This window comes from Hyaloscypha bicolor (assembly GCF_002865645.1).
Source record: "Hyaloscypha bicolor E unplaced genomic scaffold K444scaffold_113, whole genome shotgun sequence".
In the NCBI taxonomy this organism is placed as follows: Eukaryota; Fungi; Ascomycota; class Leotiomycetes; order Helotiales; family Hyaloscyphaceae; genus Hyaloscypha; species Hyaloscypha bicolor.
In genome coordinates, this window is record NW_020194615.1 from 433,679 (window position 1) to 456,094 (window position 22,416).

Consider the following 22,416-nt stretch of genomic DNA (forward strand, 5'->3'; position numbering starts at 1 on the left):
GCGCTCTGCCGCTCTGCCGCTCTCCCATATGCGGGTATCATTGGGGCGCGGTGACGGATCCCACCACTCCACTAAGGAGACTCACGCGTGCATACAAGGTACGTGCCGCCGCCGTGAGTTTTCCCGAAACGGTTCGGCAAAATAGTGTCAGGTACGATTCTGGGGAATGTGTGTGATAACGCGAAGTTCAATTTGTCCCGTTCTAGTCAAACTTTGAACACCACCGCGGCGAGTCCATAATCTCCACTTTTCGTCTTACGCCTTATTGTGGTTCCCCAAAAATGCTCGTCATACTGTACCGTCTGCCCTTTATTGGTTTCATCCCTTCACCCTAGAATGCTATGTTCAATGTGCTGAACATCGGTGGCATCTGGCAGTCTCCACTTGGCATAAAGCGGCCGTGCGCACTTCAGAGAATTGGCTGTTCCGCCGTAGATGAGTGTGCAAGGCCTGAGGGCTTGCTTACTTTACTCTCTTGATGTGTTGGCGTTACAAACAATATGTACTATAGCTTTGCAGCCTCGCAGCCTTGTGATGTTCCAACCCCAACCCCCGGCCCTGCCGCGAATGGCAACCGTTCCGCACATATTCTTCTCTCACTGAGTCACTGAAGAGCTCCAAGAAGCCAATTCCCTGCTAGAAACGCAATTGCCGCACTGTCTCATCAACGCCCCGCTTGTTAGGGCTGAACTCTCCCTTCTCTCCCTGCAGTAGCCCATACGTAAGCCTGACTTCCCGTACTCCAAACCCCCACACCTCTCCTCTAGCGGCTTCTTAGTTCCCATCATTATCCCGCGTTTTGCCCAAAGATGGCTGGCCCGCCAACACGAGCAAGCTTTGAATCCCAGCCCCTCACTGTCCTTCTTCGCTTCATTCCGTGCTGCAACACCCCAAACCATGTGATGTATAGTTTGCCGTCTAAACTCAACAATTTCAATGCCAAGACTTCTCGACATGGTGCTCTTTCTTGGCACGGCCCTGCAGCAGGGACCGACCCTGGGACGGATTACTGGATATCTGTGATGGTGTCGAGTCGCCATGGAGCGAGATCTCGCCGTCGTCTAGGATTTCCGCATAGCTTTCCTTCTCCATCCAACGAGGTACAGTTCTTCTGCAGAATCTACCCCTGACAAACGATATCCTAATTCACCGCTCATCCAACCAGAGGTTGGGAAAATGGGATGTCAAACGCAGCTTGCAATAAACGCGCTGCTGTGCTGGCAAACACCTCGACTTATGCTTAGGGACCCACTCTTCCTTATTTTCGGTGTCTCTATGTGTATCAAGAATAACGTCTCGATTCACGCCAAGAGGCGGCAGGAGACGAGCAGGCGGTGAGGAAACTGTACTGCAACGGACTTGTAATTTGATTGCCCTCTTTTGCGTTGGGATGTGAAGAGTATATATATATTGATGTCCACCGCGGGAGGAGAAGTGTCAGTGGTGGGTAACAAGTCGCCAACATCGAATCACAAATTGGAACCAAGCTTGCTGGTTAACATTATTACTCCTCGAACCCAAACCCGAACTCAGTTCCAGCATCTATCTTCAAATCGGCAATCAGGGATTTGCATCCTCGTGAGTTACCGTACCTTGTCGGGATCCACAGTTCTCAGGGATTTCTACCTGGGTGTAAACTTCTGGACCAGCATAGAACTGATGCTAACTTGTTCTGTAGTCTATCTCGTGAATCACGATGCCACAACTCCCTGGCGACGGCGCACCTTCTATTCTCCACGATGGCACGCTTGAGAATTTCGCTACTGATGGTCGGTACGCCTTTGACAGCACCGGTTACGTTCTACTGGACAACGGTGGGATCCTGGCAAGCACTTTTGATGTTAGCCCGCCAGGTTCCTCTGATACCGAAAGTCTACACAAAGGTGCCTCATACGCCTCACATGGCAACGAAAGTACACCTTCTCGTATGGCGGCAAGCAATGCGCCCACCAATATGTCCGATTCTTGGGAGATGGATATCGATTCAAATAATTCCATCCAAGGAACGTCCTCTAAGGAGACGATTCCCCAAATCGACCGATCCATGACAGATTCCTCAGTCACCTCGAGAGACTATGTGATTGTCACCGACAGAGCACAACTAGCCGCTGCCATGTCACAGCTTGATGATACTACCATGGCAGGATCTGATCCAGCAATTCGTCAGAATTCGGCTGAGTGCTCATGGGTCCAGCTTTCGAACCGTCACCAGGATGGCTTCACTGGCTTATCAAGCTCGACAGCATCCGGATGCCCAAATAGACAGTCCTTCGAAGCTCCTGGGGCATTCTGGACTCCGGACCATCTGTTTTCCGTAGTCCAGGGTCGCGAACTTGGCTTCCCGTGGGAGTCTATCGGCCCTCATCCAGTTCAGTGCAAGAAACCCAGCACCACCGATCCTCTTAGCATTCCAGAGTCTCAAGACAGCCGTGAAGTTTGTGACTGGCCTGCGCGTGCCGGAGCATTGCCCACCGAGGACTTCAGCGGGCAACACTGGCCTCAAGGAAACACTCAGATGCAACAACACACATCTCAACCCTTATTCACAAACCCGCAGACCTCGACTATGAATGTTGCAGCATATGAAGACCTCCCATTGCCTAGTCGGTTTGGATTCGGCCTTGCTCGAACGTCTTCACCAGAAAACACGGAGCTGATTTACCACGAAAGTTCCTCATCGGCCGAAATTAACGTGCTCGGCACGAACAAAATTATACCAACGCACGGCAGCACCCAATGCCACCGTCTTCGAGGCAATGAAGACATGAGGCCAATTGCAACGAAGCCTTTCAAAACCCGTTCCTCCCCTACACAACGCTCCAACAGAACATCCAGCGTGACCACCAACGGCGTTCAGAAAAAGAAATCAACCAGAACGCTCCCCGAAGGTGGAAAAGAAAATTATCGCAAAGTACGATTAATTCATGCCTGTGTGGATTGCCAGCACATGAAGAAGGTGGTAAGTCGGCCACTACAGTTACCTGGAAGCGAACTCCACCCTAACTGAGCTCTTTCAGTGCGAGACTGCCTTTCTGCTTTGCGAGAGATGCCGAATGATTATAAAGGGTCAAACACACTTGGCCCCTGTGATTTGCTATCGACTAAATTTTGAACTAGTGTTTTTGGTGACCTCAGGTGAGTTTTTCTAACTTCTAGCTCTTTGTTACTAACTTGAATCGCTTGACTAGACTTCTACGGCGTTGAACAGCGCGGCAATAGCATTAAGAGTAAGATTGAGTCAATGCACGGCGAAATGCGCTATTTATTTCTCGGGGCCGGCCTTCGGGAATATGGAAATGAGATCAGCATCGACATTGATGAATCAAGCGTGCTTCTCGTCAAGATCCAAACCACGACAACCACGCAGAAGCAGCATTGGATCACGACGCAACTTCCATGCCTCACTGCCAGTATGGTAACTCCAAGAGATGGCGCTGAAGAGAACTCATATGCCATTGTTCCAGACTGTCTGCCGGAAATCGACGATTTGGATGACTGGGGTCGTCAAGATATTCGAGACCTGGCTCTCAAATGGCCCTCGAATCTGGAAGCCTTATATGATCTAGCCCTCCTGGAGTACCTCGAAGTCACCCCACGACTGCCCTGCGTAAATATCTCTGATGAACGGATATGAAAAATGCTGACCATTCTATAGTATAGTATTGTCAATGCCACTATGCGAATCGTTAGCCTCGGGAAGAATTTGGACAGCCGTCGTCCCATCGATCATAACAAAATCGTGGAAGTGATTACAAAGCAGCAACCGACATTCCCGCGGTTTGGAATCGACGAGTTCAATGAATGCAAGGCATACTTTCAACTTCCAATGACTGCTCGGACGCAACTCTACATCCATGCAGCCCAAGCGATCGAGAAGACTCAACTGGAACTCGGAAAGGAGATCGACAACCTTCTGAAGGATAAGGAATTGAAAACGAAAAGCAATTTCTTGGCGGTGAGCGCATGCTTGCGGCGCCTAGGTTTAGAGTATCGACAACGCCTTCAGAGATATCGTTGCTTTGCCTCAGGTACCTTGCCTTTCGTTCATTTCATGAAATTTCACTTACTTACGTCTCCCTTAGATGAGGTAGAAGACCGAATTAGACGGTGCCATTACATGTACGCTCTTTTCACCCGTCTTTATGATGTTTGGTGCCGTGGCACAGCCTTGTTCTCGGAAGGGACCGTGGTCCAGTATAGCGAGGGTCTTCATTATAATAAAGACCTCATCGACTCCTTTTCGAGGTTGTGCCCTCGGGAGCGGAAATATTGTAAGTTGGGAATTTAGAGGTCTCCGTCTGAATGCAGTTCAACCATTGCATTATCACTAACCGTTAGTTCAGGCGAGGCAATACTTGTTGACTCGAATGTCGACGACTCAATTTACAGGAAGCTCGTTGCAGAGAAGGCGCCAAAAGGCGACAGGAAATCTCCCAAAAGCTCCAAGGTCCCACAACGTTCCACAGTCTGAGGAGTAACCTGCTCCCTGTGGACTCCATGTTCTATGTGGTTCTTGACGTGTTTAATGTATTGCATAAGTTATAGAAAAGGGGTTCAAATAGTTTTCTTCTGTGTTCTCTATGGCGTATCTAGTGTATCTCTTAAGTGCAGAGAAGTGGTTCAAGCAATTTCAAAAACCTATAAAAATGTCACAAACTCCAAAGTTGTAAACATCCATTGTCTTAGGTCGTGAAAAATTGAGCATGCTTCTTCCCCAACGTTAAATTCAATGTAACACCTCGTGATCCTAAACCGCATCCCATTCAATGGAACTCATCCCTGCCCAGCTCTAAAAAAAATAACCTCAAAACGAATAAAGCGCCCTCATGATCGGCTCAGGAGTTCCTTGCAGGATCCATTTTCGGTGATCAACGAAACCACCGAAGTGCTCAGGAGAAGATCGGTGAGGTTGGCCGACTCATCAGCAGACCGCTTGCCTTCTCAGCTACTGACCATGGAACGAACGTCGGTGACGAGAAGGATGCCGGTTGTGACACCGTGGCGTCGTTCAGGAGGGCGGGGACACTCACCACGGTTTATTCCATCACTAGTAATAGGCACGCTCAGATGAAGAAGCAGGGTGTGCTGGCGCGGTGATGCCTTCGTTGTCGGTAAGCACCCTGCTGCAAACATATAATACGAGCCCCCTTCCCCTTCTCCTGTTGCCATGGTAAAGGAGGCCACACTTGCACGATGAGTGAACCAAGCAAGAGCAATATCACGCTCGACCTGAGCACCAACACGGCGACAGTCAAGTTCGTGAACCTGACCATTTTCGGGGAGTTAAAAGGTTCTCGTAACTGACGGTCACATGTAGGGTCGGTGATACGACGCACACCTATCAAAACAACCCTGCACCGGTTGGTTCGGGACAGGTCCGTCGGCAGTCGTTCTCGACTACCCAAGGGGACGCTCCATCAGTTGGTTCAACCGGCTCGGTACGCTCATACTCTCCGCTGTGAACACTAGACAGAGATGTGGCTAACTCAACCTAGGGCTCACAGCAGCAGGGAGGAGGTTCCAGCTCGGGTTCCGGGTAGAGACTTAAGTGGAGACAAACGCGGGAAAAGCGAGGGCAGCGAAGCGGGCATCGAGGAAGCTTTGGTTCTTTCCGAATTCGTCCAGTTGGTTCTGGAGTGCCAGAATTCTTTAGTCATTTGAGTTTCGTAATTGATATGAGAAGTCTGGGAAATGATGATGTGTTGCGTTGATGAAGCCTCTGTAGGGTTGAGCCCGGAGTAGTTAGATGTCTGTGACTGGATCCAGACAGTAAATTTTGCGCTTTTTATCAACTATTTTATCTTCTCTTAATGCTGTCTTTGGAATAAATGAAAAATGCGCCCCAAGAAACTCTGCGAAATATTTCGAGTCGAATTAACATCGGACTCGAGGGGGTGGGGCAATTTTCGCTCGCAAATTGTGGCTTAAGTCACGTGAAGAAACTTCAGAAAATGATACTTCCAATACAACATTGCGAGAAAGGTGCCAGATAATCTGCGCAGATACCATATATCATAAGTTATAAATTGCTTGCATATGATTTCATGAATATTAGTGCATCTCCTCCTGGATGAGATCCCTAGGAACATGTGTCGTTATACAACCCCTGAGGTAACGAACCCAGTAACCGAGATCCCTAGTCAATGCACACCCCAAGCGAATGCATATTTTACAAAATATTACCCCTCCATCTTCAAAATTCGATAAAATGGTCAGCGAACAAGATATTGAGAAAGCGATTAATGCGCTAGATAGGTAATTAATCCCTAATTATAGTCAAGTGGCCAGGGATTTGGTATTGAGCATATAACCCTTATGCGAAGGCATAAAGGCATATATACCTCCAGACAAGAAGCAACCTCCCTCTACTATAAATTCCTTACCGATACGCAAGAAGAGGCTTTAATTAGTCAAATTAATAAGCTTATAGTCCATAGACTTCCTCCTACCTTGCAGATTATTAGAAACCTTATAGAGGAGATTATTGGCCGTAATATAAGCAAGAATTAGATAGCTGGTTTTGTTTACCGGTACTTATCTCGCCTGAAGAGCCTTTATTTATATAATATTAATAATTTGCGGATAAAATCGGAATATGGGCCCCATATCTAGTTCTTCTTTAATTTAGTAGCGTTGAATTTTAGTATTTTCCTCATATTTTGCTTACTTTGTGGATAAAATAGCTAATATTCCCCCCCCTCTACTTAGTTAATTAAAGCAATCGAAGATTATAATATTATGGCAGAAAACATATATAATTAGGACGAGAAGGGTTTTTTAATTAGAATTATACGTATAATAAAGCGTATAATAATAAAAGAAGTATATAATAATAGGAAAATTACTAAAGCAAAGCAGGATGGCTCGCGAGAGTTTATTAGCTTACTTGCTTCTATCTGTACGGATAATACAAAGATTCCACCGGCTCTTATTTATAAAGGAACTTCTGGGGACCTTTAGGATACTTGGTTAGACGATTTAAAAGAGAGCGAATATGCTTGGTTTACGTCTAGTACAAATAGATAGTTATCTAATATCCTGGGCCTGGTATATCTTACCCAAGTTTTTAATCCTGCTACCCGTACGAAAGCAGGGCGTAGAAGGAGGCTTTTAATCGTAGATAGGTACTCTAGCTACGTTAATATGGAGTTTATTCGGACATGTGATTAGCTTAAAATTCTGCTTCTTATTTTACTCCCGTATTTAATATACCGTCTTTAATCTTTGGATATGGGCTGTTTTTTACTACTTTCTACTTACTATTCTACCGAGATTAATAGGGTTTTGAATACTAGCGAGGGTATTACTTGCTTAATAAAAAGGATATTTTGGTCTATTTTCAAGCCTGCTTAGGACAAAAATATATCTGAATCGAATATTTTATCCGCTTGGAAGAAGACAGGTATATGGCCCTACTAACTATTAATTATCTTATTAGCTATTACTCTACTAAGACCGCAAACTTCTCCTGAAGCTTCTCCTAATATAATTTCAACTTCTTATACTGCGAAACGCATATAGTAATTCTCAAAAATATATATAAAAAACCCGTCTAAGGTTGCTTTTCGCAAGCTTACTAAAGCGAACGAGACGAATGCTATAAAGGCTTCTATTATAGAGTACCATATAGAGAGTTTGAAGGAAGCTTTATAGCTTGAAAAGAAAAAGAGACGTCGTGGGAAAAAGCTTAATTTAATAGGAGAGCCATTAGGAAAGGCCCAGTTCTTTGGAATAGCTAAAGTACTAGCTACAGTGGCACGTGAGGATGCGAGGATTATATAGGCAGAATAAGATAAATTGGATAAGCAAAAGGCAAAGGAGGATGCAAAGATTGCTAAGGCTATAGATGATGCCTTGAAAAAGCAGGAGAAAGAGTTAGAGAGGCTTAGGAAGGCGGAGGAAAAAGTAATTACTAATCAAGTAAAGAAGGAGAAGCATAAATTAGAGGTTTTGGAAAGGGCAGTAGCTAGAAAGGCGGCTACTATAGCTAGAAATGCTACTAAAAAAGCCAAACCCTCTCGTATAGTAATATTGAGGGTAGGGTCTTCGATTTTATCGAATTTAGGGGCTCAGGAAGCAGGAATAGTGGAGGAGGACGATTCTGAAGCTGTGGGGGTGGTACAGACCTCCCGATCGGGAAGGGAGATTATTCTACTATAATGCCTTAGAAAATGAAAAATCCTAATTAGCCAACTTAATGCACCTAGTTCAATTGCTTTATATTTTTAATTTTAGGCCGATTGATTATGTGGTTATTTAATAATTAATTAATTAAGCTCGAGGTCGGCTGAAAATTTGGGGTGTGCATTGACTAGGGATCTCGGTTATCAAAACCCCCGGGTTTTTAGCGATATCTTCAGGCCTTGCAAAACCAAAGTCACCCACTTCACTTCACAGTTTCACCATAACCGTATATTAAAACTCCATTTAATTCAAGCGCACCCGAGAAAAAGAAGTTAGAAAGCGTTTAGGAGGCCTTTAAACCTCACTCTAAATATAATATAGAAGCGGTTAGAATAGTTAACCACTCGCCTTGTGAGACATGCCAGGCGCTAGCATGGGGGATCTCGCTTGGTATCTTACTAACAAATTTGTATGCAGAGGTACCCTTTCGTACATAATTTTATCTTCGCGAGCCGAGGGAGACCCCCATGCTAGCGACTGGCAATGTCTCACCAGGCGAGGCTTCGTTTCTTAGCGAAATACCCTGAAATCACGATACTAGGCTCGTAAGTGAGAACCGCGGAAAATGCAACTAATCCATCACCCATTACATAATCACAGATTCGCGATGAAAAGTACAATTATAAGCCAATGAAGGAGGCCACTTACGCAGAATTGCGAATTAAAATGCCTTGTTATGTGTGGCAAAGCGCAGGCAATTTGCTGATGTGACTGTATAATCAGCTGAGAATCTCCTAGCTTCATGGCTGCTCAGATTTCTTCGAATTTGAAACTGAGTATCTCTTGTTCAACTCTACAGGGGAGAGGTCATGGCTTCGGGAAAGATTCATTTCCATACCTCGCTACCTATTTCGAACTTTTACTCCAATGTCCGACGGCACAACTGACAAGTTTTGGGTGAAGTCCAAGAATGCCGGGTATTACCGTTCAGACAACAAAGTGGACATCCTATCTAGGGAATATAATCAGGAAGTGGCGAGCATGCTTAACAGGCACCGTCGTTGGTGGGGCAAAGATAAAAACCCTAATAACTTGGCTTCCTGGACGAGCTCACTCTTATTTACTTCAGTATATTTTCTACCGGAAGACCGATTCAAGAGACAGATCAACTTTAGACCAGATCTGTTTTTGCTTTGTCGACTTTCCCTGAAATATGCAACTGCTATAGGGATGTATAAAGAGTGGCTATGCTCTTGTCACAGGACAAGAGACCCGGCCGTCAGTTCTCAGAGTGTGCTGTAAGATGGAGATGTAAGCGCCTAGAGCTCGCGTGGTGCTACTGCGTCTGGGCCCAGGAACTGCTACTTTCAGATATACGGTAGTTATAGCCATAATATAACAACAATTGACTCCTAATCCTAACTGCTGAAATCACTGGAGAGAATCGTACTGGTATTTAAAGAAAGGGACTTGAGAAAATGAGATTGAAGAAACAAGTAAATTATATCTCGGGCTTGCCGTGTGGCAATCTTTGGCTACCCGGCTTGCGCGCAACTTGAAATGCATGTCCCTTTGACTGCCCCGGACAAACCAGTTAGTGGTAACCTTAGCGTTTCAGCACCTAGGACAGTGCGGACTTGGAATCCTAGCACACTCCATTCTCTAACTGCTGGTCGTCCGACTATCCCCTTTGAATCTAACTGTTTGCCAGCGTCGAGCCCATCTGTGTAGACGGCGAAGTCATCGAGATTCAGCAATGAACCATCGACTGGCAGTGATGGTAGGGAGATTTCGTCCCACGAGGGAGAGCCACGGTCGTCAACGCCGCAGACAAAGACGAAGAATTGGTCGAATGCATCTGAAGGATCTTCGCCGACAGATTTCTTGGGAATGCTCGACTTGATCTCGAGTTCCAGACCGATTTCACGTTTGTCTTCGCCGTTGTGCTCGACATCGCCGATGCCTCGGATCTCATCAGCATTCTGTCCATATCCGGGATAGATCTTGCGAGTGCCCCCAAGACGCGTTGAGTTCAAACAGAGCCACCCGGACGTACGGATACTTAGGACTAAAATACGTCAACCTGTAATCAAAAGGGGTCCCTTCTGTGACGCTGTAGTGCTTCCTTTCCTCATCCTGACTAAGGCTCGTATTCGACATATGCACCCGGCACTCCGAAACGAAGTCCTCCTGCTTGACACCCGACGTGCGGTGCCCTTCAGCAAATCCCTTCTATAGGTCTGTAGCAAGCGACATGTCGAAGTATGTCCGCAATCTTTCGGATTGCATCAAGTTCGTTCTGTGACACTTTGGGCAGCCTGGGGGGGTGTTCTTGTGCGGGGCTTCGGTTACCGTGCGCAAGCTGATTGTTATATACCTTCCCTTTCTTCCGAACTCAAAGTCGTTGGCTACCTTCAGCAATTTGGTAAATGCACACTTGTACAATGACATTATGAGTCGGAGATATTCGTCCGTTAGAGAGAATTCGTCGGAACAGATGTGGACTTTGTGGCACAACGATTATGCTGAAGTGCGAGTCCCTGTCATTCCTGCAATCTATCTCGCCAACATCCCTTCCATTTGATCTTGAATTCGTACAATGTTTCCCTCACCAACGGTCGATGCTTAATGTTGCCCACCCCTCCCGGACCACCACCCCTTCCACTCCACCCAACTTCCTCCACCAAGTGTAAATCACCTATCCAGCCATTATCATGTACAGAAAGATCACCGGCCACGCAGCTGATAAGATGAGCGCCGCCACCACCGACACGAAGCCTACTTTCGATGTTCCTTGCGGTCCGCGCCATCGGTCGACTAGAAGTGTGGTCGCCAATATCATCATAATGCCCTGAAAAGCACCAAGCCAAAGCAGAGCCATATTCCTTGTGTTGAAGGCATCTTGCGGACTGATGACATCCAAAGACGTGTCGACGTGTGTGATGATGGCTGAGGACAAATTCGCTCCCATCTTGCTTGTGGGTGTAAAACGAGGAGAGGGAGATGGTGGTCGACAAGGGTAGTGTTTCCGGGTCGAAGGGTCGCTTGCGCAAATGAAGTGGAGGTGGGTTCGTGATTAAAAGATTTGTTCGTTAGTTGACCAGCAACGATTCAATTCGTGAATGATAGAACGCAAAGGCGAGAGAAGAGAAGAGAAGAGACAGAAAAGGTCGAGAAAGACCAAGCAATGGGGCCGCATTATCTGAGTAGATGCGGAGGGTATATGTACCGGTATCAGATGAAACAATGACAGGTGCTCAGCCGCGCTCAGGATTGGGCACCCTTGAACCATAACCCTCGGAACGGGTCATCGAACGGGCCAACGTCGCACTTTGGGCTGATCTAACGATAAAAGAGGCCATTTTGGATATAGTCCGACGGGGTTTGTATGAGGTTTGTGTCTGAGCTTGAACCTCAGACGCCTCGCTTATAAGCGAGCCCCTGGGTGTTAAGCGAAGCATCATGATCATCTGATAACATCGGATTGATAGGTGAGAGGTCGTTGATAAATTAGATTGTAAAGAGCAATTGCTCACTCTGATACTATTGTCACATTCTTTTAGTGAGAAGTGGTTGAGATGCAAGTTGTTGATATGTTCACTTCGGTTAGGTCAAGGTCTTTATCACGTGCAAATATCACGTGATAAAACAACCGGAGTGGTGCCACTCCGTTCAACATCGTGGTGGAATGTCCTTAAGATGAAAATTTCAGATTTTCCGAGTATCTTCTAAGAATCAAATGAAAAGAATTCATAAGTCACGGTGCGAGCAGAGGGGTTGATGCCTGACTTATTGCCTGGCCACGCGGGACGCATTTCTTAGCCTCGAGATCTCTATCAGAATGCGTGTTCTTTTTATACTCATTGATTCCTCGAACACGAAATTTCCCCTAGAGCGTACAGCCTCCGCAGGTTTGCCATGAACTTCAACCACATTCATGCCAAAGGCCTAGTTGGGGACGAGGCCGGGTCACATGAGCAAAGAGATGGTCTCGGGGAGGGAGGTACGTATATCGACGCGGAGAACCTCGAACTCAGCGCTACAGAGTTGGTCTACTCCAAAGAGGACTCAGCTGAGACACCTTCCTCGAAGTACTAGTATTGTTCTCTGCCTTCTCTGACCTCCGTCGGGCTGATTGAGCTACTATCGGGGAAAGGTTCGGACCCTAAATCTTGCTTACCGCTCCCCGTGAATCTCGAAGATATCCGGCCATTCGAGGTTCTCTTGTATGTCTGGGGGGATGCGCGCGGCAAGAAGACAGCCCCCTGTTCCAACCATGACAGCATTTCACAGCTCAAGAAATCTACTCTACTGGTTACTGTGAATTTTTGGCACGCCCTTCGCCGATTCCGGCTTGAAGACAAAACCAAGAACTCTGGATCGATGCTATATGTATCTATTTCAATTGACACTGAATGAAATACTGTAGAACCATGAGGTTTAGATCTCTATTTTTCAAAGCCCTGTTTGCTTTGACTTATTTGCGCTAATGGGCACTTTTTGAAATAGCTATTTAGTCAAATCAATTTCATTAAATAAACCCTATTTAGCGATATTTGCATTTATTTTAAAGCTCATGGCAATCTGCTTCATTAATATTCTATTAATAAAGCATTTTTATTTGCTTTTATAATTATTGCTTTATTTCTCTTAATTTGTTCTTTATTTCTAATTAATTTAATAACTTACTTATTAAAGTAATCCTATGCTAATTAAGAAGATAGCTACTAATATCCTTTATCCTCGCGTAATATAGTTGTCTAAAAGCACACTTATATATATTGCTTTATTTATAAAAAGATATTATAAGCCTCCCAAAATAAGTCCGTGCGCTTTAACCTTAAACTATTTGCTTACCAACGAGCCTTACAAGAATTTTTTGACCTTCTAAAATTTATAAGAAATGCCTAGATTATTACTAGATAACATGACCACAGTCTAAATCACAACACCCACTCTTGCTTCACTTCGTTCTCAATACCCCAGCCTTTTGCGCCTCTACTCCCCTTTATTCACTTGACCCCTAGCAGCTTGACGCCCGTCGTCCTTGATACGGTGGTAGGGAGGCGGTCTACCCAAGTCGGGCTCCTCTCAAGACAGCCAATTTCTGACGAGAGAGATCAAAGGTCCCGAACTGGATTCTGGAGGCGAGAATGGGCCCCTTCAGTACTAGGCAAAACCACCTCCTAACACAGCAGTTATGGGTTGTAATGCATTCCCGATTCAGTTTTTCGTTGTAACCTTTTATCTCTTGAAGGCTTCCCGGCTAGGGATTGGCGGAGCGGATTTCCAATGCGGGGACGACGACTACAATTGCCTACTCGTTCGGCGGGGCTCACCTGGTTCTCGCTTAGCACGCTTACCAGGTGAGGGAGGGCAATGCGCAAAACCCAGCAATACGCAAATATAAACCCCCACCAAAAATTAATTATTCGCGCATGATTTTGGGAGCAACGGCACGTAATCAATAACTCATTAAGAAGTAGAAATAGTTTCTTAATACTAAAACCTCTACCCTCTAAAATTTAGAGCCAAAAATCCGTGGTTGTAGGGGGTGTCAAATTTCCCCCTACAAATTTTTGCGGGGTTTTGCGCATTGCCTTCCCTCACCTGGTAAGCCTACCACACGAGAACCAGGTGAGCCCGGCCGAACGAGTAGTTCGTACGTACATACCACACCTAAGGTTTACGGAAAGCCATAAGGATCAGAAGACCAAGCGATTTTCGAATCTGGTTTTCGACCTTCAATGTCTGATTTGTGGTACGTGCGCACCCAACCAAAAATCGCCTACATATTATGCCCTCTCTTCCTGTGCCTCTACTTATTATTACTACTTAAAATATTACTCTCTTTTTAATTCTTATTTATATATATACGAGAGAGGGGCGAGAGAGGGGTAGATGGGGATGGGGGTGGGGGGGGAGGAGATGGAGGGCGAGTGAAAAGTGAAAAGTGAAAAGTGAAAAGCGAAAATTGAAAAGCGAGCTTTAAGGCATGCGACGCGAGGAAAAGGAAGCCCTATAATTATAGGCTACTTATCGCTAAATTTTAGGGCCACAATCACTAAATTATAGGCTATAGGTACTAAAAATTTAGTGCTTTGCAACGTAAATTTTTAGTAAGGTCCCCTTGCCCTGCCCTCCCCCCCTCCCCCCCTTCTCCCCTCTCCCCCTTCTCCCCTCTCTTACCCTTATACCTATAAAAAGAGCGAGAAGAATCAAAGAGAAAAAATATTTGAAGTAATAATAGAGGCACAGGGAGAGGGGGTATAATATATAGGCGTGGTGTATAGGTATTTGTGATTTTTGGTGGGGTGCGCACGTGCCACAAATCAGACATTGAAGGTCGAAAACCAGATTCGAAAATCGCTTGGTCTTCTGATCCTTACGGCTTTCCGTAAAGGTTACACATATGCTTTCGCGTAATCAGGGACTCGCGTGGAGAAACGTCGGTCGGTCCCTCGCTCGGAGTAACCCCACCAAGATGGTGGAAGCACCGCACCTTTAATCGCAACATCACCCCCTCGCCTCCGACCAATACATAGGAGGATGCGCACTCGCACAGGGCTCGTTCAATGGATTTCACCTACATTACACCTTTTTCTCTCTGCCTTCTTACCTTGTGGCAGCAGGAATACTTCTCTACTCTCTAAGCTCCCTAGGAGCAAGAAGCAAAGAAACAGAAACCCCACGCCCAACGCCCAACGCCACCTCGCCTCCGGCTTCGCCAATGCATGTGTTATCGATATCTTATTATTGGTGGACAACCGTGTCACAATGGGCGGTGAATACGGCACCTGCCGCAGCTCGAGGCCCGTAGTGCTGCATGGAAACTTCAGCCTGAGACCCTGGTACAGTACATCCAAATCTCGACCATGTCCCACTTTCCAATTCATATCCTCTGCTACCCAGAATTCACTACAACAAGTAGCTTATCACCAGTCCCATTATTGCCCATTAGCAATGGCAGCAGCACCGGCAGAAGGTCCCTCCGACCCGACCTTAATTGAAGCTACAATTGAAGTCGTGAGATTTCTCCCGTCGATCCAAGGTTTGACGGTTAGAGCTGATCATTCGCAAACAGGAACATGGCAATGAAGACGAAGATGCAAACTCTACTTTCGACCCAAATGAGTAAGTTCTACGGAGTAGTAACAACATTTCCGGCTGTCCCCTACTGATATTATATAAGTGGCACCGCCAGCGACACGACTTCATTGTCTTCAAGCGTCTCAAAGTATCGTTACGAAAATGGAAGACGTTACCACGGGTATAAGGATGGCTCGTATTTGTCCGTGGCCTCTATTTCTTAATATCAGCTTCTATGGGAAAGCCGCGACAATAATCTAATTGCTATCGTATTCAAGGATACCGAATGATGAGAAGCAGCTTAACGTCCAAGATTTGGGGTAAGCTCCGAGTCCTATTGTGATTGATTGGGTTTAATCGTGGGCGCTAGTCACCACTTATTGCTTCTCCTACTCAGGAACAAGCTTCATCTTGCACCAATTCCCGAAAAGCCGCAGGTAGGGTTGTATCATATTCCGGCTACCAGGCACTACTGACTCTCTGTCAGAGAATCCTGGACATTGGTACTGGTACTGGTATTTGGGCAATGTCTGTCCCTTATTGTCTTTCCTTCCTTCTATAGCTCCTTCTAGATAAGGTCAAGGTCATGCTGACATGGTGTATACAGAGATATGGCAGACCAATATGAATCAGCGGAGGTTATCGGCACAGACTTGGCTCCCACCCAACCAACTTTCGTTCCACCCAATTGCAAATTCGAAATTGACGATGCATCAAGTGAATGGACTTTCACCCCGAACAGCGCGGACCTAGTCTTTTTTCGTTTCATGCTAGGTTGCTTTGCAGACTGGCCGGCTGTATACCGCGAAGCATTTAAGTAAGACTTATTGAAAATTCTAAATTCCCTAGAAGCCTTCTCTGAAATTTACCAAAAGGACTCTTAAGCCAGGTGGCTGGCTAGAACACCACGAGGGAACCCCAGACCCACAGTCTGAGGACGGCACTGTCACGCCAGATAACCCTTTTGGAAGGTGGGGGCTATTGATAGCTCAGGCCAGCCAGATTTTGGGCAAAGACTTTGGAGTGGGGTACCATACAAAAAAGTTTATGGAGGAAGTTGGATTCATTAACGTTGTCGAGAAGAAGTACAAGCTCCCAATCGGGAGATGGCCAGCCGACCCTCGAATGAAGGAGCTAGGCATATGGTACCGCGCATATTTCGAGGATGGTATGGAAGGTTACGCAATGGCACTCCTGACTCGCGTTTTGAACGTACGTTCCTATCATATATCTGTATTGATATCGTATGGGTGGCTGGCTAATCATTCTGGCGACGACTAGTGGGAATTCCTCGAAGCGCAAGTATTCTTCGCCCAGCTGAGAGCAGCTTTCAAGGATAAGAGTATACACGCGTATTCCTACTTGTAAGTGCCTTTGGCTTTGGATATTGACCCTACTACAGGAACCTTACTCTGACAGCAGCGTAGTACTTGTGTGTACGGACAAAAACCACCAGTTTAGAAGACGAGACTTCCAACGGAAGGTCCTGCCACCTGGATCTGGCAAATTTCATTCTCTAGTACGGCGTCAAAGTTGATTCAATTGGCCAGGCAGTAAATTTCTCAGATCCTCTCTGCAAATATTTGATTAATTTCTGTACGTGTTGTTAGTCGTGTTTAGTCTAACTTCCGTACACTGATACGACCCTTAATCAGCACAAAAATTGATTAGAGTAGTCTTGGAAATATGTCACTATTGGTACTTTGGCATCAATAGAATATCAGCATAATTTCAAAAGTAAACTAGGATCGCGTACCATCTGCTGGGACATTGTACAAGTGACCTACTTCCGTATATTCGAGAGGTCCCGATCAGCCACGGTTTTTATGGCCTAGACTACGTACTTTGTCGAACACTAGGGATTTAGAGACGTCTTGATCCCACAACGTGTGCAAGACAGAATAGAAACTTTTCAAATACCAGATTTCTAATGTCTCTCTGAAAGATTCCTGAGCAATTTCTACAAAGTTCGTCAACTTATTTCTTCACACAAAATCTCCTCAAAACTGAACGGAGCTTCGCCACGCCGTGATCGCCAGTGATTTGCCCTCCTTACTAGCTTCTCACATCCTTTGATTGTCCGGCCCCAAGGCCCTTCTTATCTACCTCGGCTACGATGAAAACGCCGCTCAAGTCTCCGAGGTCTTCACGTTATTCAAAAGTTGGCAGTACATACCAAGTGCTTCTCAGAAGGTGCCCGTAATCCTTCCGCGTTTGAGGGTGTTGATCTCTGGTCGTACTGTCCTTTCACAAATTCTTCGAAAGAGCTTGGTTCAAGAAGCGTTGGACGCTACGGGCGATTGGCCTTGCGAGACGAGCCATCCCAATTTGTGATAGAGGTGAACTCGAATGGGACGTTGTTTTCCCGTCATAGGTTGGATCACCAAGAACCACCCCTTGGATCGAATGCACCCTGACTTTTATGATATTGCCCTTTGCCTCCGTTGAAGACCTCGAGTTTGTTCAAAGACGCACCTACGGCGGCATAATGAATTATCAATTTTCGAAGAAGATGAGCTACCTTCTCACACCCCCTACAACGAATGAAATTCTCGCATTTTTCCAGCCGGAGAAGCGAAGCTATCCGTTCGAGGCCTTATTATTCTCAATGAGGTTAAACTGGCGTGCCCAGTCCTGGGCAGAGAAGAGAAGGCTTTGCAATGCATTATTTTATCATGAAAAAGATCCGGAGATGCATTCTGTTGAGTTGTTGTGCAATGCCATCCACGAGAAAAATATCCCGTCGTGGTATGAGGACTCTCTCCGGGCTCTGAGTTTCATTCTGGTCGCAGGCATGCACAATTCAGGCCTGATCAGATATTTAGATCCTTACAAAGCATCCTTCGATGAGTGTCGGCATGCTGTTCAAACCGCTCGAACGCGATACACACAAAAGAGGAGCAAGAAGAGTGGCTCAAGACGACAGCCAATGGGGGAGCAATGGAGGACGCAGGCCTTGCACCGTTCCCTTCAGATTTGTTATGGGAAGAATTTATGATTGATGCTGCTCAAGCTTGTCACGTACGGAGATTCTTCCCTACTGTGTCGGGGTACTTCGGCCTAGGGCCAGCAGCAATGGGTGGTGAAGGCATCTTCTGTTGTATCTTTTTTAGCATCACCATTCCTTTCATTCTGCAAAAGGATGACAATATTTACTGCTTGTGGGTGAAGCATACGTTCACGGTGTCATGAATGGAGAAGCCATTGAGAGGTGGAAGCGAGGGAGGAGGAATAAGTTGTTTTCCAACTATACCAGATTATGACCGCAACTGCGATCGACAAATCTTGAAAAATCTGCCAGAGTCCGCAACCATATTCTTGACCCAAGCCTATCAAGTCAATTTGCATGCTTTGGCGGTGCATCGGAGGCCGCGCACTTCCGACCAACTTCACTCATTGTTGTTTCAGGTGCTCCACAACCGAGGTGGGAAAAGGGGCGCTTCACCCTCCGCTTAGCTCTGCAGAATGCTCCAGATAATATAAATTCATATTCTCAATAAAGAATGGTAGGAGCAAACACCCTTTTGAGCCTTCCTTCCTTTTTATTCTTGTTCGCTTGGCACATTGAGCGCAAAGTGTGGCAAGCCTTCGCATTCCGGACATTGCAGCAAGTCAAATTCTATGAAAAGTATGCTAATAGTATACAAAAGATACACCTTATGCCATCACCATTTCCCGAGAAAATTAGGGAGAAGTATCTCCGCAAAAGACAAACGCTGGCTCAAAGTACTTCGAACCAAAATGCCAACCAACAACCCAGTACTCACTCCAGCCTGCTCTATTCTCACTTCTCCATCGCAAACTGCAGTTCCCTTGGTTTACTCCAGATCGAACAGGGACTAAACCTCCACGCGCCCTTGTGCTTCCTCGAGAACCAAAGCCACGACAAATACGGCACGAACCTACCAACGAATTAGCACCGTACTTCTTTGGGAAGGAGAGAGCCAAGAGCGAGCCGGGAGTCGGAAACATCCCCCGGCCAGCGAGGTAAGGAGCTCGGGATATAGAATAAAGAAATAAGTTGGTTACCAAGGGAACGGCGCCACCTGATTCTTATCAAACGTTTTGTCGAAGCTTCCGAGCGCGACTGGCATCACACGATACTATTTGCATCAGTACAATCCCATTGTAAGTTATAAAGGAAGAGAATACCGGATCGATAGCACCAGCCAAAATCCTCTTCTCGAGCTCTTGCCATAAATTTAGCAACTTGTCTCCTCCATACTTCTCTAGCGCCAACAATGTCGGGATCTCATCATTCAGATGTTTGACCAATGCGGGCGTGAAACTATCAAGGATCTCCTTGAAATCCTTCGGGTTGTATTCATGAGGTTTGGTACTGTACACATACTGGCCAAACCTCTTCAGGCCTTCCTCAAATGCGTGATGTTGCTGAAGATTGGTTTCCATGAGTCCTGCTTGGCCGGTGTACACTTCGACTTCGGGGAAGAAGAACTCCTCCTCGTGGTGATGGTGCGTGTGGATCCCTTCGTGTATGCACTGGCAGAAGACCATGAAATCTGCGATGTCTTCGGGCTTGGTGACCTGCTCATATTGCAAGTGCACGGCGTTGAGGTTGCGGAAGAAGAGGTTGTGTACGAAGCACATGTCGGTCGCAACTTTGAGTGTCTCCTTGGAGACCTGGAGATGTTAGAGATGAGATATGTTAGGAATGCGGATGTGGAGGGGCATGCTCACCTCCTTCGAAGCTGTCGGCGAAGGGATGAGAGCGAATGGCTCGTTAGCCCACGGTTTTGTCATGATGCTTGACTCTGATGGCACACAGGAAGATTCTGGAAGATGACCCCTTGGTGACTTGACTTGAATGTCAATTGAAATCTTTGTATTGAGCTTCTGGCTTGAATAAAGAATCGAACGAGGGAAAGTGTTGACAGATAACAGAAATGCAACGAGACTCGACCTTCCTCACAAACTCGCCCAATCTGGACCAAATGCTGACATTGGTAGTCCTCAGCCTCACCTCAGCGATCCATTAGTCGTCAATTTCCCGGGTATTATTTCTGTTGTAGGGCTGAAGGCCGAGGTCATCCGTCCAAGATGCCCAATGAAAGGCAATCTATTGTTGAAAGAACTCGAAAACATCGTCTCTATGGAGTCGCTAACAATCCAATTTCAGGTTGGGCGCGGCTTACTCCACGGGGCAGTTATTACGTAAGCGGGCTGAAAATGGGCTGAAATTGCAAGAACGGCCCGCCTGTTCCCGAGAAGAATTTGGGTTCGAAGTGGCTGGCTGATAGCATTGTTCCTTGTCAGCAGAAAGCTGCGCCTCCCAATCCATTCCAGTGGTGCTCCAACCATAAACCTGCCGGGTTTCGGCTGAACCGGCCGACATTGCCCTCAAGGGTGGTCGGACGTGGCTTCTCAAAATAGCTAGCGAGGGACGGCGAACCTTCTCTTTCTGTCATAATTTTATGCGCAAAATCCCAATATCATGCGGTTTTCATTCTTCCACGCCATCTATGAGGATATATCTAACACATCACGCGACAACTATAGCCACAAAGATATCGAGGTCCGTGACGGTGTGCTCGATGCCGAGACAGATCAGGTAGCCAGTGTCACACCCCTTTTGGTAGAGCTGATAGGCCTCCTACTCCTTGCTGACGTTTAGGACCCTCCACAAAACCTTGCAACCCCGATGTTTCATCCAAGCACGAAAACGACTTCATTATATCGATCAACGTATTTTGTTGCTCTGCGGCTCGACTACCTGGAGATCATATCTTATCCGAACACCCTTCCTCAAACCTCTGGACTCGCAGTCCTTCCTCACATTCCAATATTTTGGTATGATCTTCGGAATCTTCGAAAAACCATCATCTGGTTCGCAGTCTAATGGAGATGTGCCTTCATTTGGCCGACCTGCAAACCGAGTGTTCATTTTTAAAATGGTTGAGACTGCTCGTTTCTCAAAAGACACTGTGACCGTCGTCTCTGTGACTTTTTACACCTCATTAATCTGCTCTCAAGGCTCGAATCCTTGTTGTTAAGGTGGGATATCGATATACATCTGTGCCACAACGGCCACTGACGATGCGTTCATCACGGTCCCACGCCGTTTGGTATACAATGTTCAACCACAATTTTCTTCTACTAGTTCTTTCAGATTGTGCCCTGCACTTTTCGAGATTGACTAGGGAAGTCCTTTTCTTCATGGTATCTCCTCCATTTCGATGTGTAGGACATTTGGCAATGCCTGAGCTTCTGCTGTATTTTTCATCCAAGGCGGCTCCTCGCTCTTGACCTTCTGCTGCAGGGTTTATCCACGGAGCTCCACGACTCTTCAACGATTTCTGATGTCGCTTTACTCTACTCCTCGCCCGGTTTTCCCTCAAATATAACAACAACATGCTGGCACTGGCAATCAGCGTAGGTATCCCAACACCAAGCCACACAGCAACACCATGCGATGCCTGACATAGATGAGCACAATTAGGCTTCCCGGTGTTCTCGATGCCGTCTTCGAGAACAGTCCCTGCCTATCCCTTCGTCCGGTGAGGCATTGCCACATTAGCGGCCGCACATAAATATCTCTAATTCAGCCAGAACGTAATCTGAATCAGGGATATTTATGTGCGGCCGCTAATGTAGCAATGCCTCACCGGCCGAAGGGATAAGGTAGTGAAGTAGCGTAGAAGTCACCATCTCCTGATACCGGGGATGAGCGAAGCTTTCTAGGTATCTGGACGAATAAAGTGTAGTGCCGGCGCTCCCGCAAACTGTCAGTGTGAGATCGACACTCAAACCTCAGTCATTGCAGGCATTGGGTTTTAGCGAGCAATGCTGAATAGGGGTTAAGCGAATTCCATTGGTGCGTTATGACCGCGCAAAATTAGCAGCTGAATGAGCTGGTCCGTATATTATTGGCTGTGCATCAATAAGAGATACTACTCAAGTCTTTATCTGATTCTTTGGTACAGTCACGGCTGTATATTCTCCTTAGGTTTGTAAACTTGTACCGTTCTCATCCATCAACATTGAAGGTAACAATAATATTCGATCACCAGCGGAACATAGAGATCCTTATTGAAAATTTCCGAAGAATTATTTTAAGTAGTCGCGCAAGGACTTTTATACGCGGGGGGGTTAGTCCTCCAATTAAGTTTCGTGGCTTCGTCATTGCACGACAGAATAAATGAAGCTTAAGAATCCTCCGCGGAAGATCTTGAAACTCCGCTAGTC

At 46.3% G+C, this 22,416-nt stretch overlaps 4 protein-coding genes across 4 annotated transcripts; 2 read left to right on the forward strand and 2 right to left on the reverse strand.

Annotated features, from left to right (window-relative positions):
* Window positions 1-1,696: 1,696 nt before the first annotated feature.
* Window positions 1,697-4,526, forward strand: K444DRAFT_691296 (uncharacterized protein; the record flags this gene model as incomplete). The annotated part of the gene is made up of 6 exons (XM_024887788.1): window positions 1,697-2,959; window positions 3,018-3,135; window positions 3,189-3,607; window positions 3,656-4,028; window positions 4,083-4,271; window positions 4,344-4,526. 6 exons carry the CDS (start codon window positions 1,697-1,699, stop codon window positions 4,469-4,471), a joined length of 2,490 nt encoding a protein of 829 aa, XP_024734738.1. The 3' UTR covers window positions 4,472-4,526.
* Window positions 4,527-10,560: 6,034 nt separating this feature from the next.
* On the reverse strand, window positions 10,561-11,308 carry K444DRAFT_614775 (uncharacterized protein). The gene has a single exon (XM_024880593.1). The coding sequence runs from the start codon at window positions 11,093-11,095 to the stop codon at window positions 10,823-10,825; it is 273 nt and encodes a 90-aa protein (XP_024734739.1). The 5' UTR covers window positions 11,096-11,308; the 3' UTR covers window positions 10,561-10,822.
* A 3,339-nt stretch (window positions 11,309-14,647) lies between these two features.
* K444DRAFT_614776 (S-adenosyl-L-methionine-dependent methyltransferase) lies at window positions 14,648-17,098 on the forward strand. The gene is made up of 10 exons (XM_024880594.1): window positions 14,648-15,150; window positions 15,209-15,258; window positions 15,317-15,415; window positions 15,492-15,533; window positions 15,584-15,650; window positions 15,701-15,741; window positions 15,821-16,030; window positions 16,089-16,425; window positions 16,495-16,577; window positions 16,641-17,098. Exons 1-10 carry the CDS (start codon window positions 14,674-14,676, stop codon window positions 16,672-16,674), a joined length of 1,440 nt encoding a protein of 479 aa, XP_024734740.1. The 5' UTR covers window positions 14,648-14,673; the 3' UTR covers window positions 16,675-17,098.
* Window positions 17,099-18,807: 1,709 nt separating this feature from the next.
* Window positions 18,808-20,179, reverse strand: K444DRAFT_592632 (uncharacterized protein). The gene is made up of 4 exons (XM_024878255.1): window positions 19,912-20,179; window positions 19,366-19,854; window positions 19,243-19,316; window positions 18,808-19,115 (listed from the first exon to the last, which is right to left on the reverse strand). Exons 1-4 carry the CDS (start codon window positions 19,972-19,974, stop codon window positions 18,998-19,000), a joined length of 744 nt encoding a protein of 247 aa, XP_024734741.1. The 5' UTR covers window positions 19,975-20,179; the 3' UTR covers window positions 18,808-18,997.
* Between the last annotated feature and the right edge of the window lie 2,237 nt (window positions 20,180-22,416).

Excerpts from the sequence above, each read along its gene's own strand:
- K444DRAFT_614775 (XM_024880593.1), bottom strand. The coding sequence starts at position 11,095 with ATGGGAGCGAATTTGTCCTCAGCCATCATCACACACGTCGACACGTCT.
- K444DRAFT_614776 (XM_024880594.1), top strand. The coding sequence starts at position 14,674 with ATGCGCACTCGCACAGGGCTCGTTCAATGGATTTCACCTACATTACAC. Across the intron at positions 15,651-15,700 it reads CAATTCCCGAAAAGCCGCAG|AGAATCCTGGACATTGGTAC; the intron begins GTAGGGTTGTAT and ends ACTCTCTGTCAG. Across the intron at positions 16,426-16,494 it reads TCCTGACTCGCGTTTTGAAC|TGGGAATTCCTCGAAGCGCA; the intron begins GTACGTTCCTAT and ends GGCGACGACTAG.
- K444DRAFT_592632 (XM_024878255.1), bottom strand. The coding sequence starts at position 19,974 with ATGACAAAACCGTGGGCTAACGAGCCATTCGCTCTCATCCCTTCGCCG. Across the intron at positions 19,317-19,365 it reads TGGCTGGTGCTATCGATCCG|TATCGTGTGATGCCAGTCGC; the intron begins GTATTCTCTTCC and ends TGATGCAAATAG. Across the intron at positions 19,116-19,242 it reads CAGGTGGCGCCGTTCCCTTG|GTTCGTGCCGTATTTGTCGT; the intron begins GTAACCAACTTA and ends ATTCGTTGGTAG.